Source organism: Lepidochelys kempii, chromosome 8, assembly GCF_965140285.1.
Source record: "Lepidochelys kempii isolate rLepKem1 chromosome 8, rLepKem1.hap1, whole genome shotgun sequence".
NCBI classification, from domain to species: domain Eukaryota; kingdom Metazoa; phylum Chordata; order Testudines; family Cheloniidae; genus Lepidochelys; species Lepidochelys kempii.
In genome coordinates this window covers 50,176,348-50,200,479 of record NC_136387.1, presented here as the reverse complement: position 1 = coordinate 50,200,479, position 24,132 = coordinate 50,176,348, and the positions used below count along the sequence as shown (strand labels likewise).

The following is a 24,132-nucleotide window of genomic DNA, read 5'->3' as shown; positions in this document are numbered from 1 at the left end:
ACACATCCTGCATTTCTGTTCAAATAGTAGTTCTTTCTTTTTAAAGGTATATAGGTTTTTTTCTGATCCAGCCTGGGCTAGACGGTTTCATTGCCCTCCTCATGCAGTCTTTTCACTATTTACATATATAACAAGGACATCAGAGGTGAATGCCAGAATTGGAGACCTATTTAAAAGTATTTTAAATAAGTATAGCTCTTTTAAATGCTGTAGTGGAGAACTCAGTTTGCCAGACATCTGTTAGCCAAATGTCAAAACCTGCTACCCAAAGCTCATAGAGACAATCTGGTCAGGGTTAACACCTGGTGGGAAGCCCAGCACTACCATTCCCTTCTTCCTCGCAACTATCCCTAATGCTTGGATATGTGGGCACTGAGCTTTCTGTCTGTAGTTATTGGCTTTGTCTGGAATGATGGGAACTGTAATGCATTTTCCCTTTCCTGGCATGGTGGGAGCGGTTGGGGGTGAGATCTTTTCCTCCCCCGGCTCTTTTCCTAATTGCTGAGTGGGGCAGCTTTACTAAACCTCCTTCCCTTATCCCTGCTGTAGGATGTTCCTGTCTCTCTCTCCCCGTTCCCCTTTCAAAGTGGTGACAAGGTGTCGGATGCCTGGGTACTTGGTACACTGCAATGCCCTTTGCCAGATACACACACACACACAGAGAAGGGTAATCCTGTGATCACTCATCTGCACCTTTCTCTGACAAAGATCATACACAGCAAAGGGAGCACTGAGCAACGGAACCCTTCTGGAACAAAGATTGCCTCTGATATAATTACAGACAGCATGCCAGGGCTCTGCGTACCATAGAATCATAGAATATCAGGGTTGGAAGGGACCCCAGAAGGTCATCTAGTCCAACCCCCTGCTCGAAGCAGGACCATTTCCCAGTTAAATCATCCCAACTAGGGCTTTGTCAAGCCTGACCTTAAAAACCTCTAAGGAAGGAGATTCTACCACCTCCCTAGGTAACGCATTCCAGTGTTTCACCACCCTCATAGTGAAAAAGTTTTTCCTAATATTCAATGTAAACCTCCCCCACTGCAACTTGAGACCATTACTCCTCGTTCTGTCATCTGCTACCATTGAGAACAGTCTAGAGCCATCCTTTTTGGAACCCCCTTTCAGGTAGTTGAAAGCAGCTATCAAATCCCCCCTCATTCTTCTCTTCTGCAGACTAAACAATCCCAGCTCCCTCAGCCTCTCCTCATAAGTCATGTGTTCTAGACCCCTAATCATTTTTGTTGCCCTTCGCTGGACTCTCTCCAATTTATCCATATCCTTCTTGTAGTGTGGGGCCCTAAACTGGACACAGTACTCCAAATGAGGCCTCACCAATGTCGAATAGAGGGGAACGATCACGTCCCTCGATCTGCTCGCTATGCCCCTACTTATACATCCCAAAATGCCATTGGCCTTCTTGGCAACAAGGGCACACTGCTGACTCATATCCAGCTTCTTGTCCACTGTCACCCCTAGGTCCTTTTCCGCAGAACTGCTGCCTAGCCATTCGGCCCCTAGTCTGTAGCGGTGCATTGGATTCTTCCGTCCTAAGTGCAGGACCCTGCACTTATCCTTATTGAACCTCATCAGATTTCTTTTGGCCCAATCCTCCAATTTGTCTAGGTCCTTCTGTATCCTATCCCTCCCCTCCAGCGTATCTACCACTCCTCCCAGTTTAGTATCATCCGCAAATTTGCTGAGAGTGCAATCTACACCATCCTCCAGATCATTTATGAAGATATTGAACAAAACCGGCCCCAGGACCGACCCCTGGGGCACTCCACTTGACACCGGCCGCCAACTAGACATGGAGCCATTGATCACTACCCGTTGAGCCCGACAATCTAGCCAACTTTCTACCCACCTTATAGTGCATTCATCCAGCCCATACTTCCTTAACTTGCTGACAAGAATACTGTGGGAGACCGTGTCAAAAGCTTTGCTAAAGTCAAGAAACAATACATCCACTGCTTTCCCTTCATCCACAGAACCAGTAATCTCATCATAAAAGGCGATTAGATTAGTCAGGCATGACCTTCCCTTGGTGAATCCATGCTGGCTGTTCCTGTTCACTTTTCTCTCATGTAAGTGCTTCAGGATTGATTCTTTGAGGACCTGCTCCATGATTTTTCCGGGGACTGAAGTGAGGCTTACTGGCCTGTAGTTCCCAGGATCCTCCTTCTTCCCTTTTTTAAAGATTAACACTACATTAGCCTTTTTCCAGTCATCCGGGACTTCCCCCGTTCGCCACGAGTTTTCAAAGATAATGGCCAATGGCTCTGCAATCACAGCCGCCAGTTCCTTCAGCACTCTCGGATGCAACTCATCCGGCCCCATGGACTTGTGCACGTCCAGCTTTTCTAAATAGTGCCTAACTACCTCTATCTCCACAGAGGGCTGGCCATCTCTTCCCCATTTTGTGATGCCCAGCGCAGCAGTCTGGGAGCTGACCTTGTTAGTGAAGACAGAGGCAAAAAAAGCATTGAGTACATTAGCTTTTTCCACATCCTCTGTCACTAGGTTGCCTCCCTCATTCAGTAAGGGGCCCACACTTTCCTTGGCTTTCTTCTTGTTGCCAACATACCTGAAGAAACCCTTCTTGTTACTCTTAACATCTCTTGCTAGTTGCAGCTCCAGGTGCGATTTGGCCCTCCTGATATCATTCCTACATGCCCGAGCAATATTTTTATACTCATCCGTGGTCGTATGTCCAACCTTCCACTTCTTGTAAGCTTCTTCTTTATGTTTAAGATCCGCTAGGATTTCACCATTAAGCCAAGCTGGTTGCCTGCCATATTTACTATTCTTTCGACTCATCGGGATGGTTTGTCCCTGTAACCTCAACAGGGATTCCTTGAAATACAGCCAGCTCTCCTGGACTCCTTTCCCCTTCATGTTAGTCCCCCAGGGGATCCTGGCCATCCGTTCGCTGAGGGAGTCGAAGTCTGCTTTCCATTCCATCCTCTTCATTAACCAAAGATCATCCAGAATGTGTTTGTGAGAATTATCTGTATGTTGCCTTCCATAGGAGAGAGTGGGAGCATAGAAGCACTCTCACTCCAATTGTTCATTGTATTTAAAAAAGCAAATTATATATTTAGTTATTAGTATTTGTAAAGCAGTCTGCTGCTACAGAGGTAGCTGAAATTTTTACATACACACCCAAAGAGTTATGGGGACTGTTGGAATGTTGGCCCATGTTACCAGAGCCATGAGAAGCTGCATAGCCTTCTGTTTTCTGGGGGTATTTCTATAAAATGGAAGGCTATAATTCTAATTTAACCAGAAAAAAACATGACTTTCATTAACTCTGGGGCTGGACTGTCTTAGGCAGTTGACCTTGAAACTAAAAATGGAAAAATGTAAGAATACCTACTTTCTTTCTGAAGTTTTTAGAAAGGGACTTGGTGTAGGTGTCAGCAATACTATTGCTACATATTGGGACCCTCTGAACCACAGTAAGCAGGGAGTTTGAAATCTCCTGGGGCTTGAAAGGACATCTTGGAAGGCAGCCGTGACCTTGTCTGCTAGAAACTCTTCAAAGAGAGGTCTCTTGACCAGTACATGGTGGAGACCACCAGGTGTTCCTTCTCCTCCCCTAGTGGCCACATTTTATAGTTCTGTCTCTGAGAAGAGGAACAGAAATAGACCATCATGTTGTCTTTGTCTTACCGTCAGCTCTATACCCTGCCTACTCTTGGGGCATTCCTGGGCATGTGCAAACACCTATTGCCAAACTTCATTACATAAGCATTATTTTAAACATTGATGGTATGAATAAGTGGCCAGTTTATTAAAGGAAACAGAAGTTTGGGGGAAAAAGTGTCCCGTGGTGACTGGTATTGACCTTAAATTCTTACTATTGTAAATACTTTTATTGCCCCATCTCAGTTGATGGGAATTTAAACCCAGTTCGTCAGAGCAGTTTTCTTCCTCAAATTGAAAAATAATTTTCAGACATAAGTCACATTCCCTTCTCTATTTTTGACTCTTCCTACCAGTAATATAACTTTCAGCCATTGGAATGATCATTGATTGAAACTGCCTGTGACTAACTGCTAAACATGCATTTAATAAAAATCCTTCTTAAGCAAGTTTTGGTAACATAGTCATAGCCACAGAAATAGATTGTAGGGACCTGCAAGAAGCTATTATACTCTTTCAGTACACAGCCTTTGAAAATGTCCAAAAAATAGCGCAAAAAAAAAATTGATATAAATAAACTATATAATGGGCAGCATACATACCTCTCAACTGTCAAACCTTCCAACTTGTGATTGCAAGCGAAACATGGCAAATGACCAGACTCTGGCTGTAGTTGTGGCATGTTGTGCCAAAACTGATACCATTATAATACTTTTTAACTATAAAAACCTGTTTTGAGGATATTTCCTCACTGTGTGAATTTAATTAAATCAGCACTTTAAAAAGAAAATGGGGGAAAAACAAATTTCATCATGTGCCATTGTAAAGAGACTTCCCATAGGTTATTTGCAGAGATTGAATCCTGGACCTTCAAATCCCCAGTCAGACCTCTATGACTTGAGTTCAAAGAGTAATTAGTGGACTACCTACTAGAGGGGTTTTTGAGACCCACTTTGCCAGTGGGTTCTGTTCTAGGAGCGAATGAAATCTAGTGGTTAGAACATGTTTACTAATCAGATGGCCAAGTCTACATATATGGCCATTTTTCTGAGAGGCTGTGTGGTTGGCCTGAGTACATTAAGACGTGGATCTGCCATCTTAGAGGCCTGGACTCTATTCCCAGCTCTGCCTGAAGTGGCCTTGTTCAACTTATCTATTAACTTACTTGTAAAATAGAATGATACTTGAGTGCTGTCTAGGTTAGGGCATGAGGCCTCGTGCAGTGCACAGAAATTAAGGCTTGTCTATTCAAACAATTTCTACATGGCAAGCTGGGGTATGAAAATTCTCCACGCTAGCTTGCTGCGGTCTAATTGCTCATGTGCATCCTGCTGATGTGTTTTAACAGTTTGTTAGAGCGCTTTGAAGTCAAAGTGCTCTAATGAACTTAACCTGCTGGCACATGTTCCATGTGGACAGCTACACTGTGGCAGGCTGGTGTGGAGTAGACTCACACCTCAGCTTGCTGTTGTCTAATTGTTCACGTAGACAAGACCATAAATAGCATTCACAGGTAAGAAGATCAGAACTTGTCTCTAGCTGTTTGTTCTTCCGCCCTAAACTACAGGTTATTTGGCTGGGCAGAGTGTCTGTCGGTGTGTGGAATATTTCTACGCTTGGCGATCAGACATCCCAATTAAACCGAAATGCTGATTGTCCCACAAAATTCCAGTACACTTGAGAGCTCAGTGGAAGGTTACTTTTAATTTTCATTGTCTCATGTGTATGGAGAAGAAGTTAAGACATCTGTGTGAACTGGTTTCTCATAATGTGAATTAGTGAAGGTAAAATATTCTCTCTGCCATCTAGATATAGAAATAATGAATAGGCAGCAGTTCTGCACATACTGAAACATGTTGAGTAGTTGCAGGGAACAGAGTGGGTTAGTTCAGGTTTGCAGAACTGGGTCCATGAAAAGGAAGGGTGACCTGCTAGTTAGGGCATTGTCTTGGGAATTGAAAGATCAATTTTCTGTTCTCAACTCTATCAAGGACATTGTAATTGACCTTGAACAAGTCGCTTGGGGCTTAATTTTCAAAAGTGGTGCTCCCACTAATTTTAATTGGAATTTTAGGTGCACATTGCTTCTGAAAATCAGGTTAATCTCTCATGCCTCAGTTTCCTAGTTTATAAAAGGAGGATAATTGCCTACTTCACAGGGGTTTTGTGGCTATATTCATTGTTTGTGGGGTGCTCAGATGCGACTAAGAATGCCATGGAAAAGTAAATAAATGAAATAATAGTGTATGGAGAGAGTGACTGTGAGAAGAGAGAACTGTTCTCATCTCATAACTTACAGACATTGCTTTAGGTCAATGTATTAAACATAAAAAAGAAGCTTACAAGAAGTGGAAGGTTGGACATATGACCAGGGAAGAGTATAAAAATATTGCTCGGGCATGTAGGAATGTTATCAGGAGGGCCAAATCGCACCTGGAGCTGCAGCTAGCCAGAGATGTCAAGAGTAACAAGAAGGGTTTCTTCAGGTATGTTGGCAACAAGAAGAAAGCCAAGGAATGTGTGGGCCCCTTACTGAATGAGGGAGGCAACCTAGTGACAGAGGATGTGGAAAAAGCTAATGTACTCAATGCTTTTTTTGCCTCTGTTTTCACTAACAAGGTCAGCTCCCAGACTGCTGCGCTGGGCATCACAAAATGCGGAAGAGATGGCCAGCCCTCTGTGGAGATAGAGGCGGTTAGGGACTATTTAGAAAAGCTGGACGTGCACAAGTCCATGGGGCCGGATGAGTTGCATCCGAGAGTGCTGAAGGAATTGGCGGCTGTGATTGCAGAGCCACTGGCCATTATCTTTGAAAACTCGTGGCGAACCGGGGAAGTCCCGGATGACTGGAAAAAGGCTAATGTAGTGCCAATCTTTAAAAAAGGGAAGAAGGAAGATCCTGGGAACTACAGGCCAGTCAGCCTCACCTCAGTCCCTGGAAAAATCATGGAGCAGGTCCTCAAAGAATCAATCCTGAAGCACTTGCATGAGAGGAAAGTGATCAGGAACAGCCAGCATGGATTCACCAAGGGAAGGTCATGCCTGACTAATCTAATCGCCTTTTATGATGAGATTACTGGTTCTGTGGATGAAGGGAAAGCAGTGGATGTATTGTTTCTTGACTTTAGCAAAGCTTTTGACACGGTCTCCCATAGTATTCTTGTCAGCAAGTTAAGGAAGTATGGGCTGGATGAATGCACCATAAGGTGGGTAGAAAGCTGGCTAAATTGTCGGGCTCAACGGGTAGTGATCAATGGCTCCATGTCTAGTTGGCAGCCGGTATCAAGTGGAGTGCCCCAGGGGTCGGTCCTGGGGCCGGTTTTATTCAATATCTTCATAAATGATCTGGAGGATGGTGTGGATTGCACTCTCAGCAAATTTGCGGATGATACTAAACTGGGAGGAGTGGTAGATACGCTGGAGGGGAGGGATAGGCTACAGAAGGACCTAGACCAATTGGAAGATTGGGCCAAAAGGAATCTGATGAGGTTCAATAAGGATAAGTGCAGGGTCCTGCACTTAGGACGGAAGAACCCAATGCACAGCTACAGACTAGGGACCGAATGGCTAGGCAGCAGTTCTGCAGAAAAGGACCTAGGGGTGACAGTGGACGAGAAGCTGGATATGAGTCAGCAGTGTGCCCTTGTTGCCAAGAAGGCCAATGGCATTTTGGGATGTATAAGTAGGGGCATAGCGAGCAGATCGAGGGACGTGATCGTTCCCCTCTATTCGACATTGGTGAGGCCTCATCTGGAGTACTGTGTCCAGTTTTGGGCCCCACACTTCAAGAAGGATGTGGATAAATTGGAGAGAGTCCAGCGAAGGGCAACAAAAATGATTAGGGGACTGGAACACATGAGTTATGAGGAGAGGCTGAGGGAGCTGGGATTGTTTAGCCTGCAGAAGAGAAGAATGAGGGGGGATTTGATAGCTGCTTTCAACTACCTGAAAGGGGGTTCCAAAGAGGATGGCTCTAGACTGTTCTCAATGGTAGCAGATGACAGAACGAGGAGTAATGGTCTCAAGTTGCAGTGGGGGAGGTTTAGATTGGATATTAGGAAAAACTTTTTCACTAAGAGGGTGGTGAAACACTGGAATGCGTTACCTAGGGAGGTGGTAGAATCTCCTTCCTTAGAGGTTTTTAAGGTCAGGCTTGACAAAGCCCTGGCTGGGATGATTTAACTGGGAATTGGTCCTGCTTTGAGCAGGGGGTTGGACTAGATGACCTTCTGGGGTCCCTTCCAACCCTGATATTCTATGATTCTATGATATTCTATGATTCTATTATATGGGATGATGAGGGAAGCATGATCCTGTAGTGTAGGCCGAGCTTAGAAATCGATAGACAAATGGACTAATTTTAGAGAATGGGCTGGGTGATACTGTTATAGCAATATCATGTTACCTGGTGTATTTTATATATAAATAAAATGACTGTTCAATATTATGAATGTTTTGTGAAGAATATTAGCTACTATTCATAATGTAGATGAATGTTCCTTTCAGCTACCGCAGTGAAAAGTTTCCTCTCTTACTGAGTGTTTCTCCAAAGCTCTGCCCCACAGTAGGTTAATTTATAAACTAATGAGCATTTGAACCAAAGCGCCAATCAATGAAACAGAAACTTGATAAAATTAAATCAATTTTAAACCCAGAGCCGCTTCCCAGACATCATCTCGTTTGTTTTGTGAGGTGTGGATGCTTGGCCACATGGAGAGATGCAGCTCTCGGCAGCAACAAAATTAGGCAACGCATGCTTAAAGATCAGTTGATCTCATAGGGTAGTTTGCCTCGTCAACACAGTTCTAAATGTTGTCAGGGCATCTGTATGTTTTATAATTACCACCTCAGTCTCCACAAAACTGCTAAAAATTCACAGTAAGGGAAGCAAAATTTATACAACCAGAGTTTATGAACCTGTTGTATACACATTTATTTCCGGCTAAAATGTGACTTGTGATGTGGTTTTATGTTTTTTAAAGTTAGGGGGCAGGAGTTGGTAAGGGGGAGGAAATTATCAAGAAGCCAATAACACTGTTGTAATCAGAGCCCTGTATATTCCACAACTATGTGGTCATGGAAGTTGCTGTGGAATCTAAACCTGGTCTACCAAATGTAGCAAATTTCATGTTGGTTTTTATGAGCACCCTTACTGATTAAACAGCAGATGAGCTCGTCAAGCTCATTCTACTCTTTGTGATCTGAAGAGGATTTGAATGAAATTGTGCAAAGGTGAAAGGCTAGTGTGCTGAAAACTGAGCCCCTGAATTATTTGTTACAAAATTAAGATCAAGCATTTGCTCGTTCTTCTTCAAGTGCTTGTTCATGTCCATTTCACATTAGGTGTGCGCATGCTGGGTGCACGAGCATCGGAAACTTTTTTCCTTAGTGGCTCCTGGCGGGCCCCCCCTAAGTAGTGCCGCTGCGCCCCGCATGTATACCCCCGCCGGCCTGACCCCCTCCAGTTTCTTCTTACCGTCTGTGGTAGCGTTGGAACCAACCTCTCTCTCTCGTAGAAGAGCAGTCCCTTAGCCTTTAGAGTAGCTGTTATCAGTTCGTTTACATATAGATTGTGAACACTTAAGTGATTAGGTGCTTGGAGGTCTCCAGCACCGGCCCCGGGGCATGCCGCATGCCCACGGCTTCAAGACTTGCGCCACATGCCACAAACCTATGCCAGTTAGTGAGCCCCACAACTCGTGTCCACGTTGCCTTGGGGACGGACATCAAACTGAAAGGTGTAGGATTTGCAAGGCATTCAAGCCAAGGACAAGGAAAGAAAGAGACTTTCGCCTAAAGCAATTGTTGATGGAGGTCGCATTGCAGCCGCCGGGCCCGGAACACCCAATGCCAGCTCAGGCTTCCTCGGTGAGTAGTGCCCCCGAGCCGTTGGGAGGCCCAGCACCAGCAAAGCACCGTAAACTGTCGGCCCTGGAGTGCCAGGCTAGGCCCCGGAACCGATCATCCTCCCTGTTGCGGCCCCCAGCGCGGCCTAAAGAAAGGCGTGGTCGTTCCCCGCACAGGAGGCTGGCGCCTCCCAAGGCACCAAGCACCAACAAGAGCAGGAAGGCCACGGTACCGGCGTTGACACAGGCGGTCCCGGTGGCAGAAGCCCCACCAAGCCCAGACCTAAGTGAGCTCAGTGCGGACAATGGGCTCGAAGGCATAACGGATCGGCCCTCTACGCCTGGTACCTTTTTGAGGCCGCAAAGGACCTTATCGAGCTGTCGGCAGCGAGCCCCCTCCCGTATGGGGAGAACCCTCCGGCACCCATACCTCAGGCGCCGTCAAGGGGTAAGCCGGCAATGGTGTGCCGCTCGAAGACACCGTCCTGGCACCACTCCCGGAGTTGGTCCCAGTCGATCGCCGACTCTGCAGACTCGCACTTGCCAGTGGCCCAGAAGGAGGTTGCGGCACTGGCAGCAGGTCGACGCGAAGAAGCACCAGAAAGGGCACACCGCTCTCCGGCACCACCCAGAGACCGGCAGTGGGAGGAGTTGAGACGGCCCTCGCCAGAGGTCTCCCGGTCCCGGTCCTGCTCAGCCAAGAGCCGCTCATTCTCCCGCTGGCACAGATTGTTGGCACCGCCATGGCCTTCGCGATCGGCGTCACCGTAGTCCGGCGCCAGCTCCGGCTGCTATAGCTACCCACACCAGGGCCCGGACAGCAGGGATCCTTAGGGGAGCTGGCAACTTCAATGGGGGCCGCCAGGCCATTGGCCCTTCTGGACCCCCTGGGCCTATCAGGAGTGCCAAGGAGCCCTGTCCAGGGCAAGTTACTTGGTGCAGCAGTCCTGGTCCCCACACTGATGCCAGACTGTGCCGGAGGCAATAGTATCCAGGCTCCAGCATCCCCCCCACCTTAGACTGGAGAGTCCGGTACCGAGCCCAGTGCCGTCCCATGGAATCCTGCCCCGGCCTGAGCCAAGGGCCCCTGCCACAGGAGATGGGGTGCAGGAGGACTAACCAGAGGAGGTCAAGCAGCAGCTAACCTCCTCGTCTTCCCCCGATGAGGCGGTGGCGGGTACAGAGATATCCAGCCCTCTTGCCAATAGACCATAGAGCCCACCAGGAACTGCTGCACAGAGTTGCCCAAAATTTGGGGTTGCAGGCCTTGGAGACGGTTGAGTAGGAGGACCCCATGCTGGACATTTTGAGCCCCAAAGGGCCATCCAGAATAGCGCTCCCACTCCTTAAGACCATTCAGTCTAACTATATAAGACTGTGGCAGACCCCGGCCTCCAGTGTTCCAACGGCTAAAGGAGTAGAGCATAAATACTTTGCCCCATCTAAGGGCTATGAGTTCCTATTCTGCCACCCGAGTCCATGCTCCCTAGTGGTTTCGGCAGTGAATGAAAAGGAGCGCCATGGACAGGAGGCCCCAGCCCGTAAGGCCAAGGAGGCGAAACACCTGGACCTTTTTGGTAGAAAGGTGTACTCATCTGGGGGCCTTGAGTTGAGGATTGCTAACCAGCAGGCCATCCTCAACAGGCACAATTTCAACTCCTGGGCGGTGGTGGGGAAGTTTAAGGACAACCTCCCGCAAAGTTCCCAACAGGAGTTCACGGCCCTGGTGGACGAGGACAAGGCAGTAGCCAAGACTTCTCTCCAGGCCTCCTTGGATACGGCAGACGCGGCGGCTAAAACAGTCACGTCGGGTGGTCATGAGGTGCTCGGCGTGGCTCCAGGAGTCAGGCCTGCCCCCCCCCCCCCGAGGTCCAGAATCCTCCCCTTCGAAGGGTCCGGGTTCTTTTCAGAGCAGACAGATGCAAGGCTGCATAGCCTCAAGGACTCACAGGCTATGCTCAAGTCACTGGGTATGCAAACCCCGCCAACCCAGAGGAAGCCCTTTAAGCCGCAGCCTCCCCCTCAACGCCAGTACCAGCCTCGCCATAGGCATGAGCCTTACTGTAGGCGAGGCAGGGATAACAGGCAACGGCTTACCAACAATAACAATAATGCACCGGGCACTAAACCAAGGCCAGCACAAACCCCAGCGGGGCACAGGCCCTCGAGGACAGTGTACCAGATCAGTCACCAGATCCATCCCTTTGTTTCCTGAACCGCCTGTCCCGTTTCTCCCAAGCCTGGTCCACCATTACATCGGACCGTTGGGTCTTACGCACGGTGCAGAATGGGTACTCGCTGCAGTTCACCTCCCCGTCCCTCTTCAGGGACCCCTCTCGCAAGCATCTCCTAGAGGAGGAAATCCACTCGCTGCTACGGACGGGGGCGGTAGAGGCGGTGCTTCACGGCCTAAGGGGAAAAGGGTTCTATTCCCGGTACTTCCTCATCCCCAATGCCAAAGGGGGCCTTCACCCACTCCTAAACCTGCGCGGGCTCAACAAATTCCTGGTCAAGGCCCAGTTCCGCATGGTCTCTCTGGGCACAATCATCCCTCCCCTGGATCTGGGGGGCTGGTATGCCACCCTCGACATGAAGGACACGTACTTTCATATCGCCATTTTCCCAGCACATCGGTGGTTCCTACGCTTCACCGTGGGCAGAGAACATTATCAGTTTGCGGTTCTCCTGTTCGGTCTAGCCGTGGCCCCAATGGTGTTCACAAAGTGCATAGCGGTGGTGGTGGCCTTCTTACGGAGGCAGAGAATCCAAGTGTACCCGTACCTCGACGACTGGCTCCTGGCAGGCCAATCCGAGGCGGAGGTGCGGGGCCATGTGGAGGTTGGCCCTGAGATTGTTCTGTGAGCTGGGGCTCCTGGTCAACATCCCCAAGTCCACGCTCGTACCCACGCAGAGAGTGGAATTCATAGGGGCGGTCCAGGACGCGGTGCAGGCCAGGGCAAGCCTTCCGGTATCCCGATTTTGGGCTATCCAACAAGCAGTGGCCTCCCTGCGCCAGTTTCCAACAACAACAGCCAGGTGCTGCCTGCGGCTGCTGGGCCATATGGTAGCATGCATGCACGTGGTCAGGCGTGCCAGACTGAGACTCAGGACTCTGCAGGCATGGCTCGCTCGGGTTTACCGCCCAGATAGGGACCGCCTGGACTTGGTAGTGACAATCCCAAGGGATGTGCTGGACTCCCTGCTGTGGTGGCAGTCCCAGCCTGTGGTTTGTAAAGGTATCCCCTTTGCTGCCCCACTTCCGGACCTGACGCTGGTGACAGATGTGTCAGACCACGGATGCGGGGCTCACCTGGGGGACCTCATGACGCAGGGGTTGTGGTCCGAGGCAGAGCGATTGCTCCATATCAATGTGAAGGAGCTCAGGGCGGTTCGTCTCGCCTGCCAGACCTTTCATGCCACTCTGAGTAGTCACAGCGTGACAGTTCTGACAGACAACACTACTGCCATGTTCTATATAAACAAGCAGGCCGGGGCTCGTTCCTCGCCACTCTGTTGCGAGGCTCTCCTCCTCTGGGACCTTTGCATAGGATGCCTCGAGGTGAATCGCATGGGGAATCTCCCGGGGGTGTGGAACAAGCAGGCAGACTCCCTCAGCAGGTCGAACCGCATGCACAAGTGGACGCTCAGGGCGGATGTCGTGCTTTCGCGCTTCCGCAGGTAGGGGTTTCCCCGGGTAGATCTGTTTGCCACCAGATCCGATGCCCAGTGCCTGCGGTTCTACTCGTTCCAGGGCTGCAGCCCGGGCTCGCTCACAGACACATTTGTGATCCTGTGGAGAGGGGGCTTGATGTATGCCTTCCCCCCGCTCCCCTTGGTGCACAAGGTCCTGTTCCAGGTGCGCAGGGACAGGGCGGCGGTGATCCTCCTTGCCCCAGCCTGGGCCCGCTAACACTGGTACACATAACTCCTAGAGCTGTCAGTGGACACCCCAGTAGTCCTGCCCCGACACCGGGACCTCATTACACAGGACGGCTGGCGGCTTCTCCACCCCGACCTGCAGTCACTGCACCTGACGGCGTGGAGGCTCTGCCTAAATGCCCTGGAGAGCCAGTGCTCCCTTCCTGTGCAGCAGATTCTGCTTGGCAGTAGAAAGCCCTCTACCTGGGTGGCCTATATGGCCAAGTGGAAAAGGTTCTCATGTTGGTATGAACCCCGACAGGTGCGGCTGGGCCAGGCCCTGGTGCAGGCCATTCTGGAATACTTCCTGCACCTCAAGCAGCAAGGGCTAGCCCCATCCTCACTCAGAGTGCACCTGGCAGCCATCTCCGCCTTCCATCCGGGGGTCTCGGTGTTTTCCCACCCAATGGTGGGACAGTTCCTTAAAGGGTTGGAGAGGGTGTTCCTATACTCCCGCCCCCCAGTCCCTCCATGGAACCTTAACCTGGTCCTTTCTAAATTCATGGGACCCCCTTTCGAGCCCCTCGCTACCTGTTCTCTCCTCCACTTTTCCTAGAAGGTGGTGTTTCTGGTTGCCGTTACCTCGGCCAGAAGGGTGTCCGAACTGAGGGCCCTCACCTCTGAGCCACCATACACAGTATTTCACAAGGACAAGGTGTAGCTCCGGCCACACCCCAAGTTCCTCCCTAAGGTGGTGTCCCGATTCCATCTGGGTCAGGACATTTATCTGCCGGTGTTCTTCCCAAAACCCCATACGGACCGGAGTCACTGCAGCTTGCACACCTTGGATGTGCGTCGAGCACTGGCATTCTATTTGGAGCACACCAAGCCCTTTCGCAAATCCACGCAGCTGTTTGTGGCTGTGGCCGAGAGGTTAAAAGGCCTCCCAGTGTCGGTGCAGTGGATTTTGTCTTGGATTACGAGGCGTGCTATGAGCTCACAGGTGTTCCGGCCCCGGCGGTCATGGCCTACTCGACCAGGGCGCAGGCGACTTCCACGGCTTTCCTGGCACAGGTCCCGATCCAGGGGATCTGCAGAGCAGCCACCTGGTCCTCGGTGCACACCTTCACGACCCACTATGCGGTCAACCAGCAGGCCAGAGAGGAGGCGGCAGTTGGCAGAGCGGTCCTCCAAGCAGTTGTTCCATGACTCGTATCCTCCTCCAGAGGTAAGGTTGTAATTCACCTAATGTGGAACGGATGTGAACAAGCACTCGAAGAAAAAACGGTTACTTACTTTCTCGTAACTGTTCTTCGAGATGTGGTGTTCACATCCATTCCAGCACCCGCCCTCTTACCCCTCTGTCGGAGTCGCTGGCAAGAAGGAACTGGAGGGGGTCGGGCTGGCAGGGGTATATATGCGGGGTGCAGTGGTGCCACTCGGGGGGCCTGCCGAGAGCTGCTAAGGGAAAAAGTTTCCGACGCTCGTGCACGCGGTGCGCGCACACCTAATGTGGCATGGACGTGAACAACACATCTCAACGAACGACAGTTACGAGAAAGTAACCGTTTTTTATATTGATGTAGTGCCAAAAAGAGAATTACCCATATTGAACACAGTTGCTAACTTGTAGAACTTAGTTGGAAGGCTGCCTAATGAGTGTTCAAAACAAGTGGCTGCATGGGGCATACATTTGTGAGTGGCACTACTATGAGCTATGTGTTCATTTGACTCCCACAAATACCCATAGACCCTATAGCTTTCAATCTAAAGAACATTGTCGGCTGGCATTATGTTTTTTTTAAACCAGAGAAATCAGAATTACTTGCTTCCTCTGCCATCAGATCAATAATGCTAATGTCCTCTGCTGTCACTGCGACATACACTGCGCTTCTGTTGGCATCTCTTCTTTAAAGCGAGAACCTAACGCTTTTATTTGCTTGAAAAATTCTCTCCTACCCCCTGACTTCAGATGAGGCACTAGATCATCTAGTGTCACTTGGAACAAGAGAAGGTCCAGGTCATGCTTGCAAAGCTGTTCATTATTTTTAATGTAGCTGGTTGTTTATAATGTATATTAGGCTTTTGGTAAATAAGAGAATGGATTATTACTCTCTGAAAACTGATAGGTGTATGTAATCTATCTCTTTTCATAATTATTGTATGCAAATGTCATATGTATCAACATCTGCGTTTGATTGGGTATATATGATACTTAGTAATGGCTCCAGGTATCTGTCAGATATTCCCACTGTGCTGTTTTTAAAGGATGCATCAATATGCTCAAAGCATTGCGGTTTCTCTCATCTTTGAAACAGTCCTTCAAAGATGGCCAGAATTAGGGCATGCGAGGAGCAGCACTCCCTCCCCTCCCTTCGTGTGAACTATTTTAAAAAAAAGAGAGGGGGGAGACTCCACTACCCTTCCTGTGGATAAGCTGTCCCCAAGCGTAGTGGTTCTATAGGCATCTGTCTAGAGGCTATGCCTCTCCTGCTCCCCCGAAGCTCCTGGGGAAAAGCTAATAGACTGGGGCTGTAGCAATATTTTTGTATATCTTTCTTGGAGCCAAAGCAGAGTGGTGTTTTTCCCCACCTTCCTCCTGGTCAGCCCTCTCTTGTATCACCACATGGCTTCCCCTTCCCCTCCACAGAGGCACCAGAGTACCCCTTCCATACAGAGGAGGGAGATCTGTCTATAGAGGACCTGTCACATGCAAGTCTATGTGAGCCCTGTCTGTTTTCATACATGGTCTGGGGAGAACAGCCTCTCTGTGTGACCACTATTCAATACGTAGTTGCCTTATCCCCCACTAGAGCAAAAGGGGAAAATCAGGAGGTATATTCTGACTCTTAGAATAAGTCTGCTTCCTGGGCTGCTCCTGGGAGAGTGCAAAAACGCAACACCGTTTCCTCTGGGCTCCTGGCAAAGCTGTGAGTTAAATGGGTACCTTAAATGTGAAAAACTGAAGGGCCTCAAAGACTCTCCATCGCTTCTTATTTGTGAAAGAGGCCTGTCAAAGCAGGCTTAAAATACAATCACATGTATGTGAGTGTTTGTGCATACCATTTCCCCTTGTAGAGTAGTCCAGTACAGATTAATCTTTATTTATATTTACCTCTACACAATAGTCATTCACATGGATTGAATTAAAATGTAACAATAAAAAGTAGTGACAGGTTATACCCCGGTGCAGCTTTTTTTCTCCTGGTACCAAACTTTGAAGAATGGAAAACAAATTGTTCTTACTAGTTGTGCTTACAGGTACATTTAAATGAAATCTATGCAGAGTGGTTACAACTGAGCGCACTGAACAGGAGTTCTTCAGAGCACAGCTGGATGACAGAGTAGGTAAAATATCAGCCTAATTGCTCTTGGTTATACAAGTCTGCAGTCCAATAGCCTTGGGCGTACTGTGATTACAATACGCAGCTAGACACCTGCATGAGGTTCCAAACTCCAAAGGAATGCAGGCTTGAATCCTGTAATATTGTGTGTAGAAGTGGTAAACTACTGTTGTGCTTGAGACTGCGCTGAAAATTGATCATCAACCAAAAGCCGTCTTTTTGTATCCACTAATTTTGTTCACCCTCTCAAAGATATTAATAATCATGAAAATCCCTACAGGCAAGTGTGTGACAAGTGGGAGCCTGTTTGAGTACTGACCATGTTTTTAAATCTTTCAAAAAGCATTTTCAGCCTCACTTACTTATTTCTGCCTCTCTTGTTTTTTCTCCTCAGTGAAGCTGTGGTCTACCAACCTGGATAATTCAGTTGCAAGTATTGAGGCCAAGGCTAATGTGTGTTGTGTCAAATTCAGCCCCTCTTCTAGATACCATCTGGCTTTTGGCTGTGCAGGTAGGTAACAGGTGTGTTTTATAGAGGAACAGAAGGGGTAGGGAAAGAGCAAAATCCCTCAAGTTTCTGATGATTCCTATTTGCAACCAAACAAGATACCCCTCTGAGGCCAGATTCTTCAAAAGACTTCTGGGCCAGATTTTCAATTGCTCAGGCCCCACAGCTGGGGTTGGATTTCTACCGCCATTGTGACACTGAGGTGGCAAGCTTTTTGAAAATCTACTCAATAATTGATACTTAAATTGAAACTGAGATCTCTGGAAAAGTCTGACCTATGAAGAAACTAAGGCCTTTTGTACAGGGCCAATTAGACCACCGCAGACTGGGTGGTGAATTTGCCCTGAGGTAGCCTGATGCCACCTAATTTTATATAACGAGGAGTCCTTGTGTCACCTTAGAGACAAATTTGGGCATAAGCTTTCTTGGGCTAAAACCCACTTCATCAGATGCATTGAGTGAAAAATGCAGTAAGCAGTATAAATATTACAGCACATGAAAAGATGGGAGTTGCCTTACCAAATGAGGGGTCAGTGCTAACCAGGCCAATTCAGTTAAGGTGGAAGTGGCCTATTTTCAACAGTTGACAAGAAGGTGTGGAAATGGGCAATGTCCACCTTAATTGAATTGGCCTCCTTAGCACTGACCTCGCCCCCCCCAATTTGGTAAGACAACTACCATCTTTTCATGTACTGTAATATTTATACTGCTTGCTGTATTTTTCACTCTGTGCATCTGATGAAGTGGGTTTTAGCCCACGAAAGCTTATGCCCAAATAAATTTGTTAGTCTCTAAGGTGCCACAAGGATTCATAGTTGTTTTTGCTAATACAGACTAACATGGCTACCACTCTGAAACCGAATAATCTGTGTGCACCTTGCTCATGTGTTAACAGCTTGTTAATATGCTATCTAAGGGGACTAGATCATAGTGCTACAACAAACTCTTAGCATGCATCAGCAGGAGCACATGGACAGTTAGGTGGCTGCAGGCTAATGTGGGGTAGATTCCTACCTCAGCTTGCTGTTATGTCATGGCTTGTCGACACAAACGCTAAGCTACTATGAGAAACTAATATCCTCCAGCCTTAAGAGATACTTTATTACACCTAATTATTTTGTTGGTCTTTCTTGCCTGATGTATAGTTGCAGTTATGTATCACTGTATGTGAGGCTCTGTAAATAATACAGAACTGGGGGCGCAGTTGTGATTGCATCTCAGATACCCTGTGAGGCATAGGTTTAATGTATGCATCGAACATCTGGAGTTTTACTCTCTTCCTACCACTACCTTTCTCCTGTTTCTGGTCCTTTGGGGTAGAAGAGGGATCTTGGCTAACTGTGATTTTTATAGTGGCAACACTGTGGGGAAGAAATTACATTGATTTAAAATAGTTTAAGTTGATGACCTCACTAGAACTTCAAAATGGATGTAGTTTTGAGGAGTGTGTAAACCTAATTTGTTATTGTACATGGAAACGGCTGGAAAATGGAAAAATAACTCTACATTTCCTCTTTCCTTGTGGTTTTAATGCACTTGTAACAAGAATTTCTGATGTTTTGTACACTCTGAACTTTTGGAGATATTTAAATACCATGTTTTTACCAACAGTTTGTCATCTCATTAAAAATTCACAGTTCTAGGCAGGCCTTGCTTAGATTGTGACTCTTAAGAAGGAAAAAAAAAAATGAATTTTTGATGCACTGCAAAATGGATTAAAGTTGGAGTGTGTAAAATATTGATTTGCTTGATGAAGGTAATCTCACAGGTTTAGTAAACTACATGCAAAAATAGAGTTTAATTACAATGTTCATCAGCAATATTAGAATGTAGAGGACCCTATGAAAGATTTTAGGGAAATGAGTGCAAGAATCACCACTGACGAATGGAACAGCTGCAAACAGAATATAGGCATAAAAGACATCAAGCACCAGCATTTTTTCCTGTTAAATCAGATAACCATAGTTGCCATTTATCTAAAATGTACTGGGGCCTAAACTTACAAAGCACAGATGAAAACTAGATCAAAGTCTAGGAAAAATGTTAAAACTGCAAGACATGGCATTAAAGCAGTTTAAAATGTTCCATAAGCCATATTGGACTTTCATCCTATGAGCAAGATTGGATTAAGAGGCAGTAACGTGTTGGAATTATTTGGAGATTTTTAGATGACTGCATTTTGAGAGCAGCAGAAAGGTTTGACTAAAATGCTGTGGAGCAAAATGGCATTAATAATGGGGAGAAGTAGCTGGGGGTGGGGAAGGAATAAGTTGAGATTGATGTGTCTAAATTCTGCTTGGTACTTGGGGGGAGCTGAGTCTATAAATCCAAGTTAAAATGGATATCTGGCCACTTAATGATTTGCTATAAGAATCCAGTGGCGGCACTGAAATGGTGGGAATGACTTGCCCATAAAGGCACTTCTAATGGATCTTATAGTCACCAACTTGTTTGAAAATAATTTATGGAATAGATTACAGAATGGAATAATTTAATAAGTTCTGGAACCCATTTTTAAACTTTACAGTGAAACAAAATATGGATGGTAAGTGCAGATACAGGCTGTGTATACAGTTCATTGTATTGTTGGGTAGGTAAAGGGATTGTTGGGTAGGCAAAGTTATTTTATTTCTCATATTTCCCTTGCAAATACCAATTTCAAATAATCATAGATTTTGCCATCCCTCTCAGCACCATGTGGGAACCTAAGACTGACTGTAAAATGAAATGCTACCAAATGAAATTAATAGGTAGCAGGTTTAAAACAAACACAAGAAAGTAACTTTTTCATGCAACACACTGTCAACCTCTGGAACTCCTTGCCAGAGGGTGTTGTGAAGGCCAATACTATAACAGGGTTCAAAAGGGAGCTAGATAGATTCATGGAGGGTAGGTACATCAATGGCTATTAGCCAGGATGGGCAGGAATGGTGTCCCTAGCCTCTGTTTGCCAGAAGCTGGGATTGGGTGACAGGGGATGGATCACTTGATGATAACCTGTCTGTTCATTCCCTTTGGGGCACTTGCCATTGGCCACTGTTAGAGGACAGGATACTGGGCTTGATGGACCTTTGGTCTGACCCAGTATGGCCGTTCTTATGATCTAAAACAAACTCACTGACTGAGAACTAAAGTAATGGGCTGCCATTATGTAAAATATAGCATCTCTGTCCTCAACTCCATATACATTCATGGCAGGTTTTTTTCCTGTTAAGTAAATTGATGTTTCAGTTACTTTTCAGTGGTATAATTAATTTGTAACAACATAGGCCATACTTTATGGCATTATACATGCAGTAGAATTTTGTATAGTATTCTTTTAAAATTATATGAGAAGAAATCCTACTCCAGCACTCACATTCCATTACTTTTCCTCTGCTACTTTTTGGTTTGCAATACCTTACACAGGGAGAGGGGGAAATGTTACACACCTTACAGGACTGAGAGTTCATGTAACAGCCAATTATGCAGGTGTTTAACATGGAACACAGCGTGTTTCTATATACCAACTTCATGAAATCAGAGCAGCAGTTCTCAAACTTCAAGAGTCAGCATCCCATATCTAAAATTCCAAAGTGCTTTGCAATACCGCTTTTATGATTTTAATCAGTGTAGTTATGAAGGATCCTTCTGCTGATGATTTACTAGTGCGGTTTTCTAACCCACCTGTTATCAGCGGTATGCATACCACAGTTTGAGAACAACAGAATTAGAACACGTTCTGGAGAGGAGCAAAGGCTTGTGTGGTGACAGAGCTTCATGCTTGATACTTGAGACATAAATGGATGAAGCAAATTATAAAACCAATGTGGTGTGGAGCACATTTTCAATTTTTTTCTTGTATGCTGAGTAGGTTATAGGCTGACGACTCTATGGGGGGGAGTTAAGGTGGTTTAGGTCCCTTGTTTGCAAAGTACAGTCTTCACTATATTTCTTGGAATTTGTGTTTAGCATCAATTTTTTTGAAAGCTACATAGTCCTTGCTTGAGGTGCATATTACCTGCAATCCAATGTATCATTAATGAAGTCTGGTGTTGGGGCATGCATAAAGGAAACTTGCACCCTTGTGCTTCATGTATATGCTGTCTGTATTGCTCACCAAATAAAAGGAATGTACTGAAGTACTGAGGTGATTTGATTCTGGTCAGAGGCCAGGCAGAAAACTTTTTGGCACAGTCACTGTGAATTAGGGCTCTTTGCTCTAATAGATTTGGCTACTGTTTTACTTACTGATAAAACTCTGCTGACTCCGCTCGTCTGCCCATTGTAGTTCATATCATACAATTCCTTTTGATGCAGAACAATCCTTTGTATTGAGCTCTTGTCCTGGCTCTGTCCCTTAATTGGTGGCAAGAGAAGAAAATGGAAGCAGATGACTTAATGGTCACTTCTAAAAGGAGGATATGTGGTCTGGTAGGCAGAACTATGCACTGAGAGTCAGAACAGAGTGTGGCTCTGTCACTTGGGCACTAGACACTTTGGGCGAGTCACTGATGTCCTCTGTGCCTCATTTTGTCTAATGGAAGTAATAGCCACAGGAAAGGGGTGTTGTGAGACCTACCAGGCTGTAAGATTTTGAGATACCTTTGATGAAAGGTGTTCTATATTTATGGAATATAATTATATAATATTTACTTACAAGCACTTCTGCTTCCATATCAAGTATTGAACTAAGTTCACATTAGGTGCCCTGGAGAAGTACATGTGGCCCACAACTGGCACTTCAGCCACTCCTCTAGGAGAAAACCCACAATGACTTTCTGTGGCTAATGCTGATGTGGTGATTTTTTCTTTTCTCTTTTTTTTGGACTGTTGACTCTGAAAGCACCACCTAAAGCTCATTTTGACCAGATTAAATTTAGAACAAACTATGTCTGACACAGAGAGACTCTGCTTGATGTAGGACTTGGGTTTCAGTTTTATGAAATACATCTCTTAAAAGCACAGCCTCACCATGGCAGAGGGAGGAGGTAAGAAACTGTTTAACTGCAACCTGATAGTATCTGCCACAGGGGAAAGGGCATTTAAAGAGAGAGATCCCAGCTGTCTGATTTTAATAAAATATTCTATTTGCATGCTTACTGAGTTGAAACATTCTGCAGTATAAACTGTAACCACTGCCGAATACAAAATACAGGTAATTTTGTGGTCTCTTCCTCTTTTTTTAAACAAGATAGTATTTTTTTATCCTGAAATTAGTGATATAAATCATGACCAAAGTTGTTGTTCTTCCCCAGCAGTAACACATGGATGCCTTCTGCCCATATATTTCCCAGTAGCACAGCTTAGAAAAACTAGTTGACTGAAAATGTATGCAGTTTGGACCTAGATTGTTTAGCTTGTGTCCAGATTTGGTGTGGCTAGGCTGTCTGTTAACTTCAGCATGCTAAATATAGCTGATATGGTGAGAATAAAATAGTGCTGTAATGCTGTTAACAGCTACCATTGACTGTTTATTTCCCATAGGCAGTATAGAGATCAAGCCATCAAAAATTCCCTGATTCCTAGCTCTTGACACTAGAATGGTCTCCTGTTGGCACTATTATTATGTATTTGTATTACCCTTGTACCTAAGAGCCTTAGCCATGAACCACAATCCCATTGTGCTGGGTGCTTTACAAATACAGAACAAAGAGAGCTCTTTGGAGGAATAGGTTTACAATCTAAGATTAGGTAACACATGGATACAGGGGAATGAGATTACAAGGAAACAATCGGACAGTTATTGGTCAGCATGATCTGTACTGGTCTCAGCCCACCAGCAGCCTAGCAGTAAGCATCACAGACTGTAGCCATCAGCACTAACAGGTCTCTCACCTTTTTGTCCTTTCTCTTCCTCCATTCCTCTCAACTCACAATGGTACCGGACTTGAACACTTCCTAGGAAAAACCTTTTCTTTAAAGTCCCCTCTACCCTAGACCAACAGAGATGATTTTACACAACATGTAGAAAATAGGTTTTTTAGCAGTGCGGTCCAATGAAGACTCCCTGAAAAATCAGTAAATCACTCTGCATTTTCTCAGCCCCTTTCTCTGCACCCCTTCTCACTTATTCTGAATAAACAGCAGGGTCTTTTAAAAAAAAAAACAAAAAACACAAACAAAAAAAACACTACCACTCTTGTATCTTGAACTGCTGTGTTCTGCTCCTTCTTTCATTCAATTACTTAGTGAAATGGCACAGGGGAAGGAATGTTTGTATTTAACTCTTTTTAGTGCCTCTAGTCAAATTTCCAAAGCAACATTTTCACAGCATTTTTTGCCCCTATTACCAGGCATGAAGAATTGGTTTTTCCTTTAGATGTCCAGATGGGATGATACTAAAAATGAATTGTTATCCTGCATGTTTATCAAATGCATGGTTTTTTTCCCCTCTGCATCAGGTTCAAGATTGCTTTCCGAGGAAATTGAGTCTAAATCCATAGTAGAGCTATTTAAATCCAGGATGTTCTTAATGCAAGATGCACAAATATAACTCTTCAGAGTCCATATGAAAGAGTTGGTAGCATACCAGCACCTGCACATTCATGGGGTTATATGTGAGCTCAAACTAAGAACCTCTTTCTATGTTTTCTGGGGAAAGAGGGCTGTCTGTTTATTGTCCACTCTCTACATATCTACTCTATGGTCACCATAGTATCTGAGCGCCTCAGAACACTGAGTTCAGACTTGCAGCACCCCTGTGAGCTAGGAAAGTATTATCCCATTTTAGAGATGGGCAACTGAGGCACAAAAAGATGAAGTGACTTTCCCAAAGTTGCAGCAGAGCCAGGATTTGAACCCAGATCTCCCACTTTGCATTAACCACAAGATCATTATCTCCTCCTTTGGGTTTTCAAGGGGTGCCAGGTAGCCAGTCCTCTCTTTTAGGGTCTTTAGAGGGCCCCATAATCCAGAGACCAGTTTCCTAGGGAACTGAAAAGTAGGA

At 46.2% G+C, this 24,132-nt stretch overlaps 1 protein-coding gene across 3 annotated transcripts in view; it reads left to right on the top strand.

The window, feature by feature from the left end:
• COP1 (COP1 E3 ubiquitin ligase) overlaps positions 1–24,132 on the top strand; it is a 228,633-nt gene that overhangs the window by 134,279 nt on the left and 70,222 nt on the right. For all 3 annotated transcript variants that reach the window (XM_073356470.2, XM_073356469.2, XM_073356471.2), the window contains exon 15: positions 17,091–17,207. In XM_073356470.2, the coding sequence (XP_073212571.1) occupies positions 17,091–17,207 (117 nt within the window). The remainder of the gene's footprint in view (positions 1–17,090; positions 17,208–24,132) is intronic.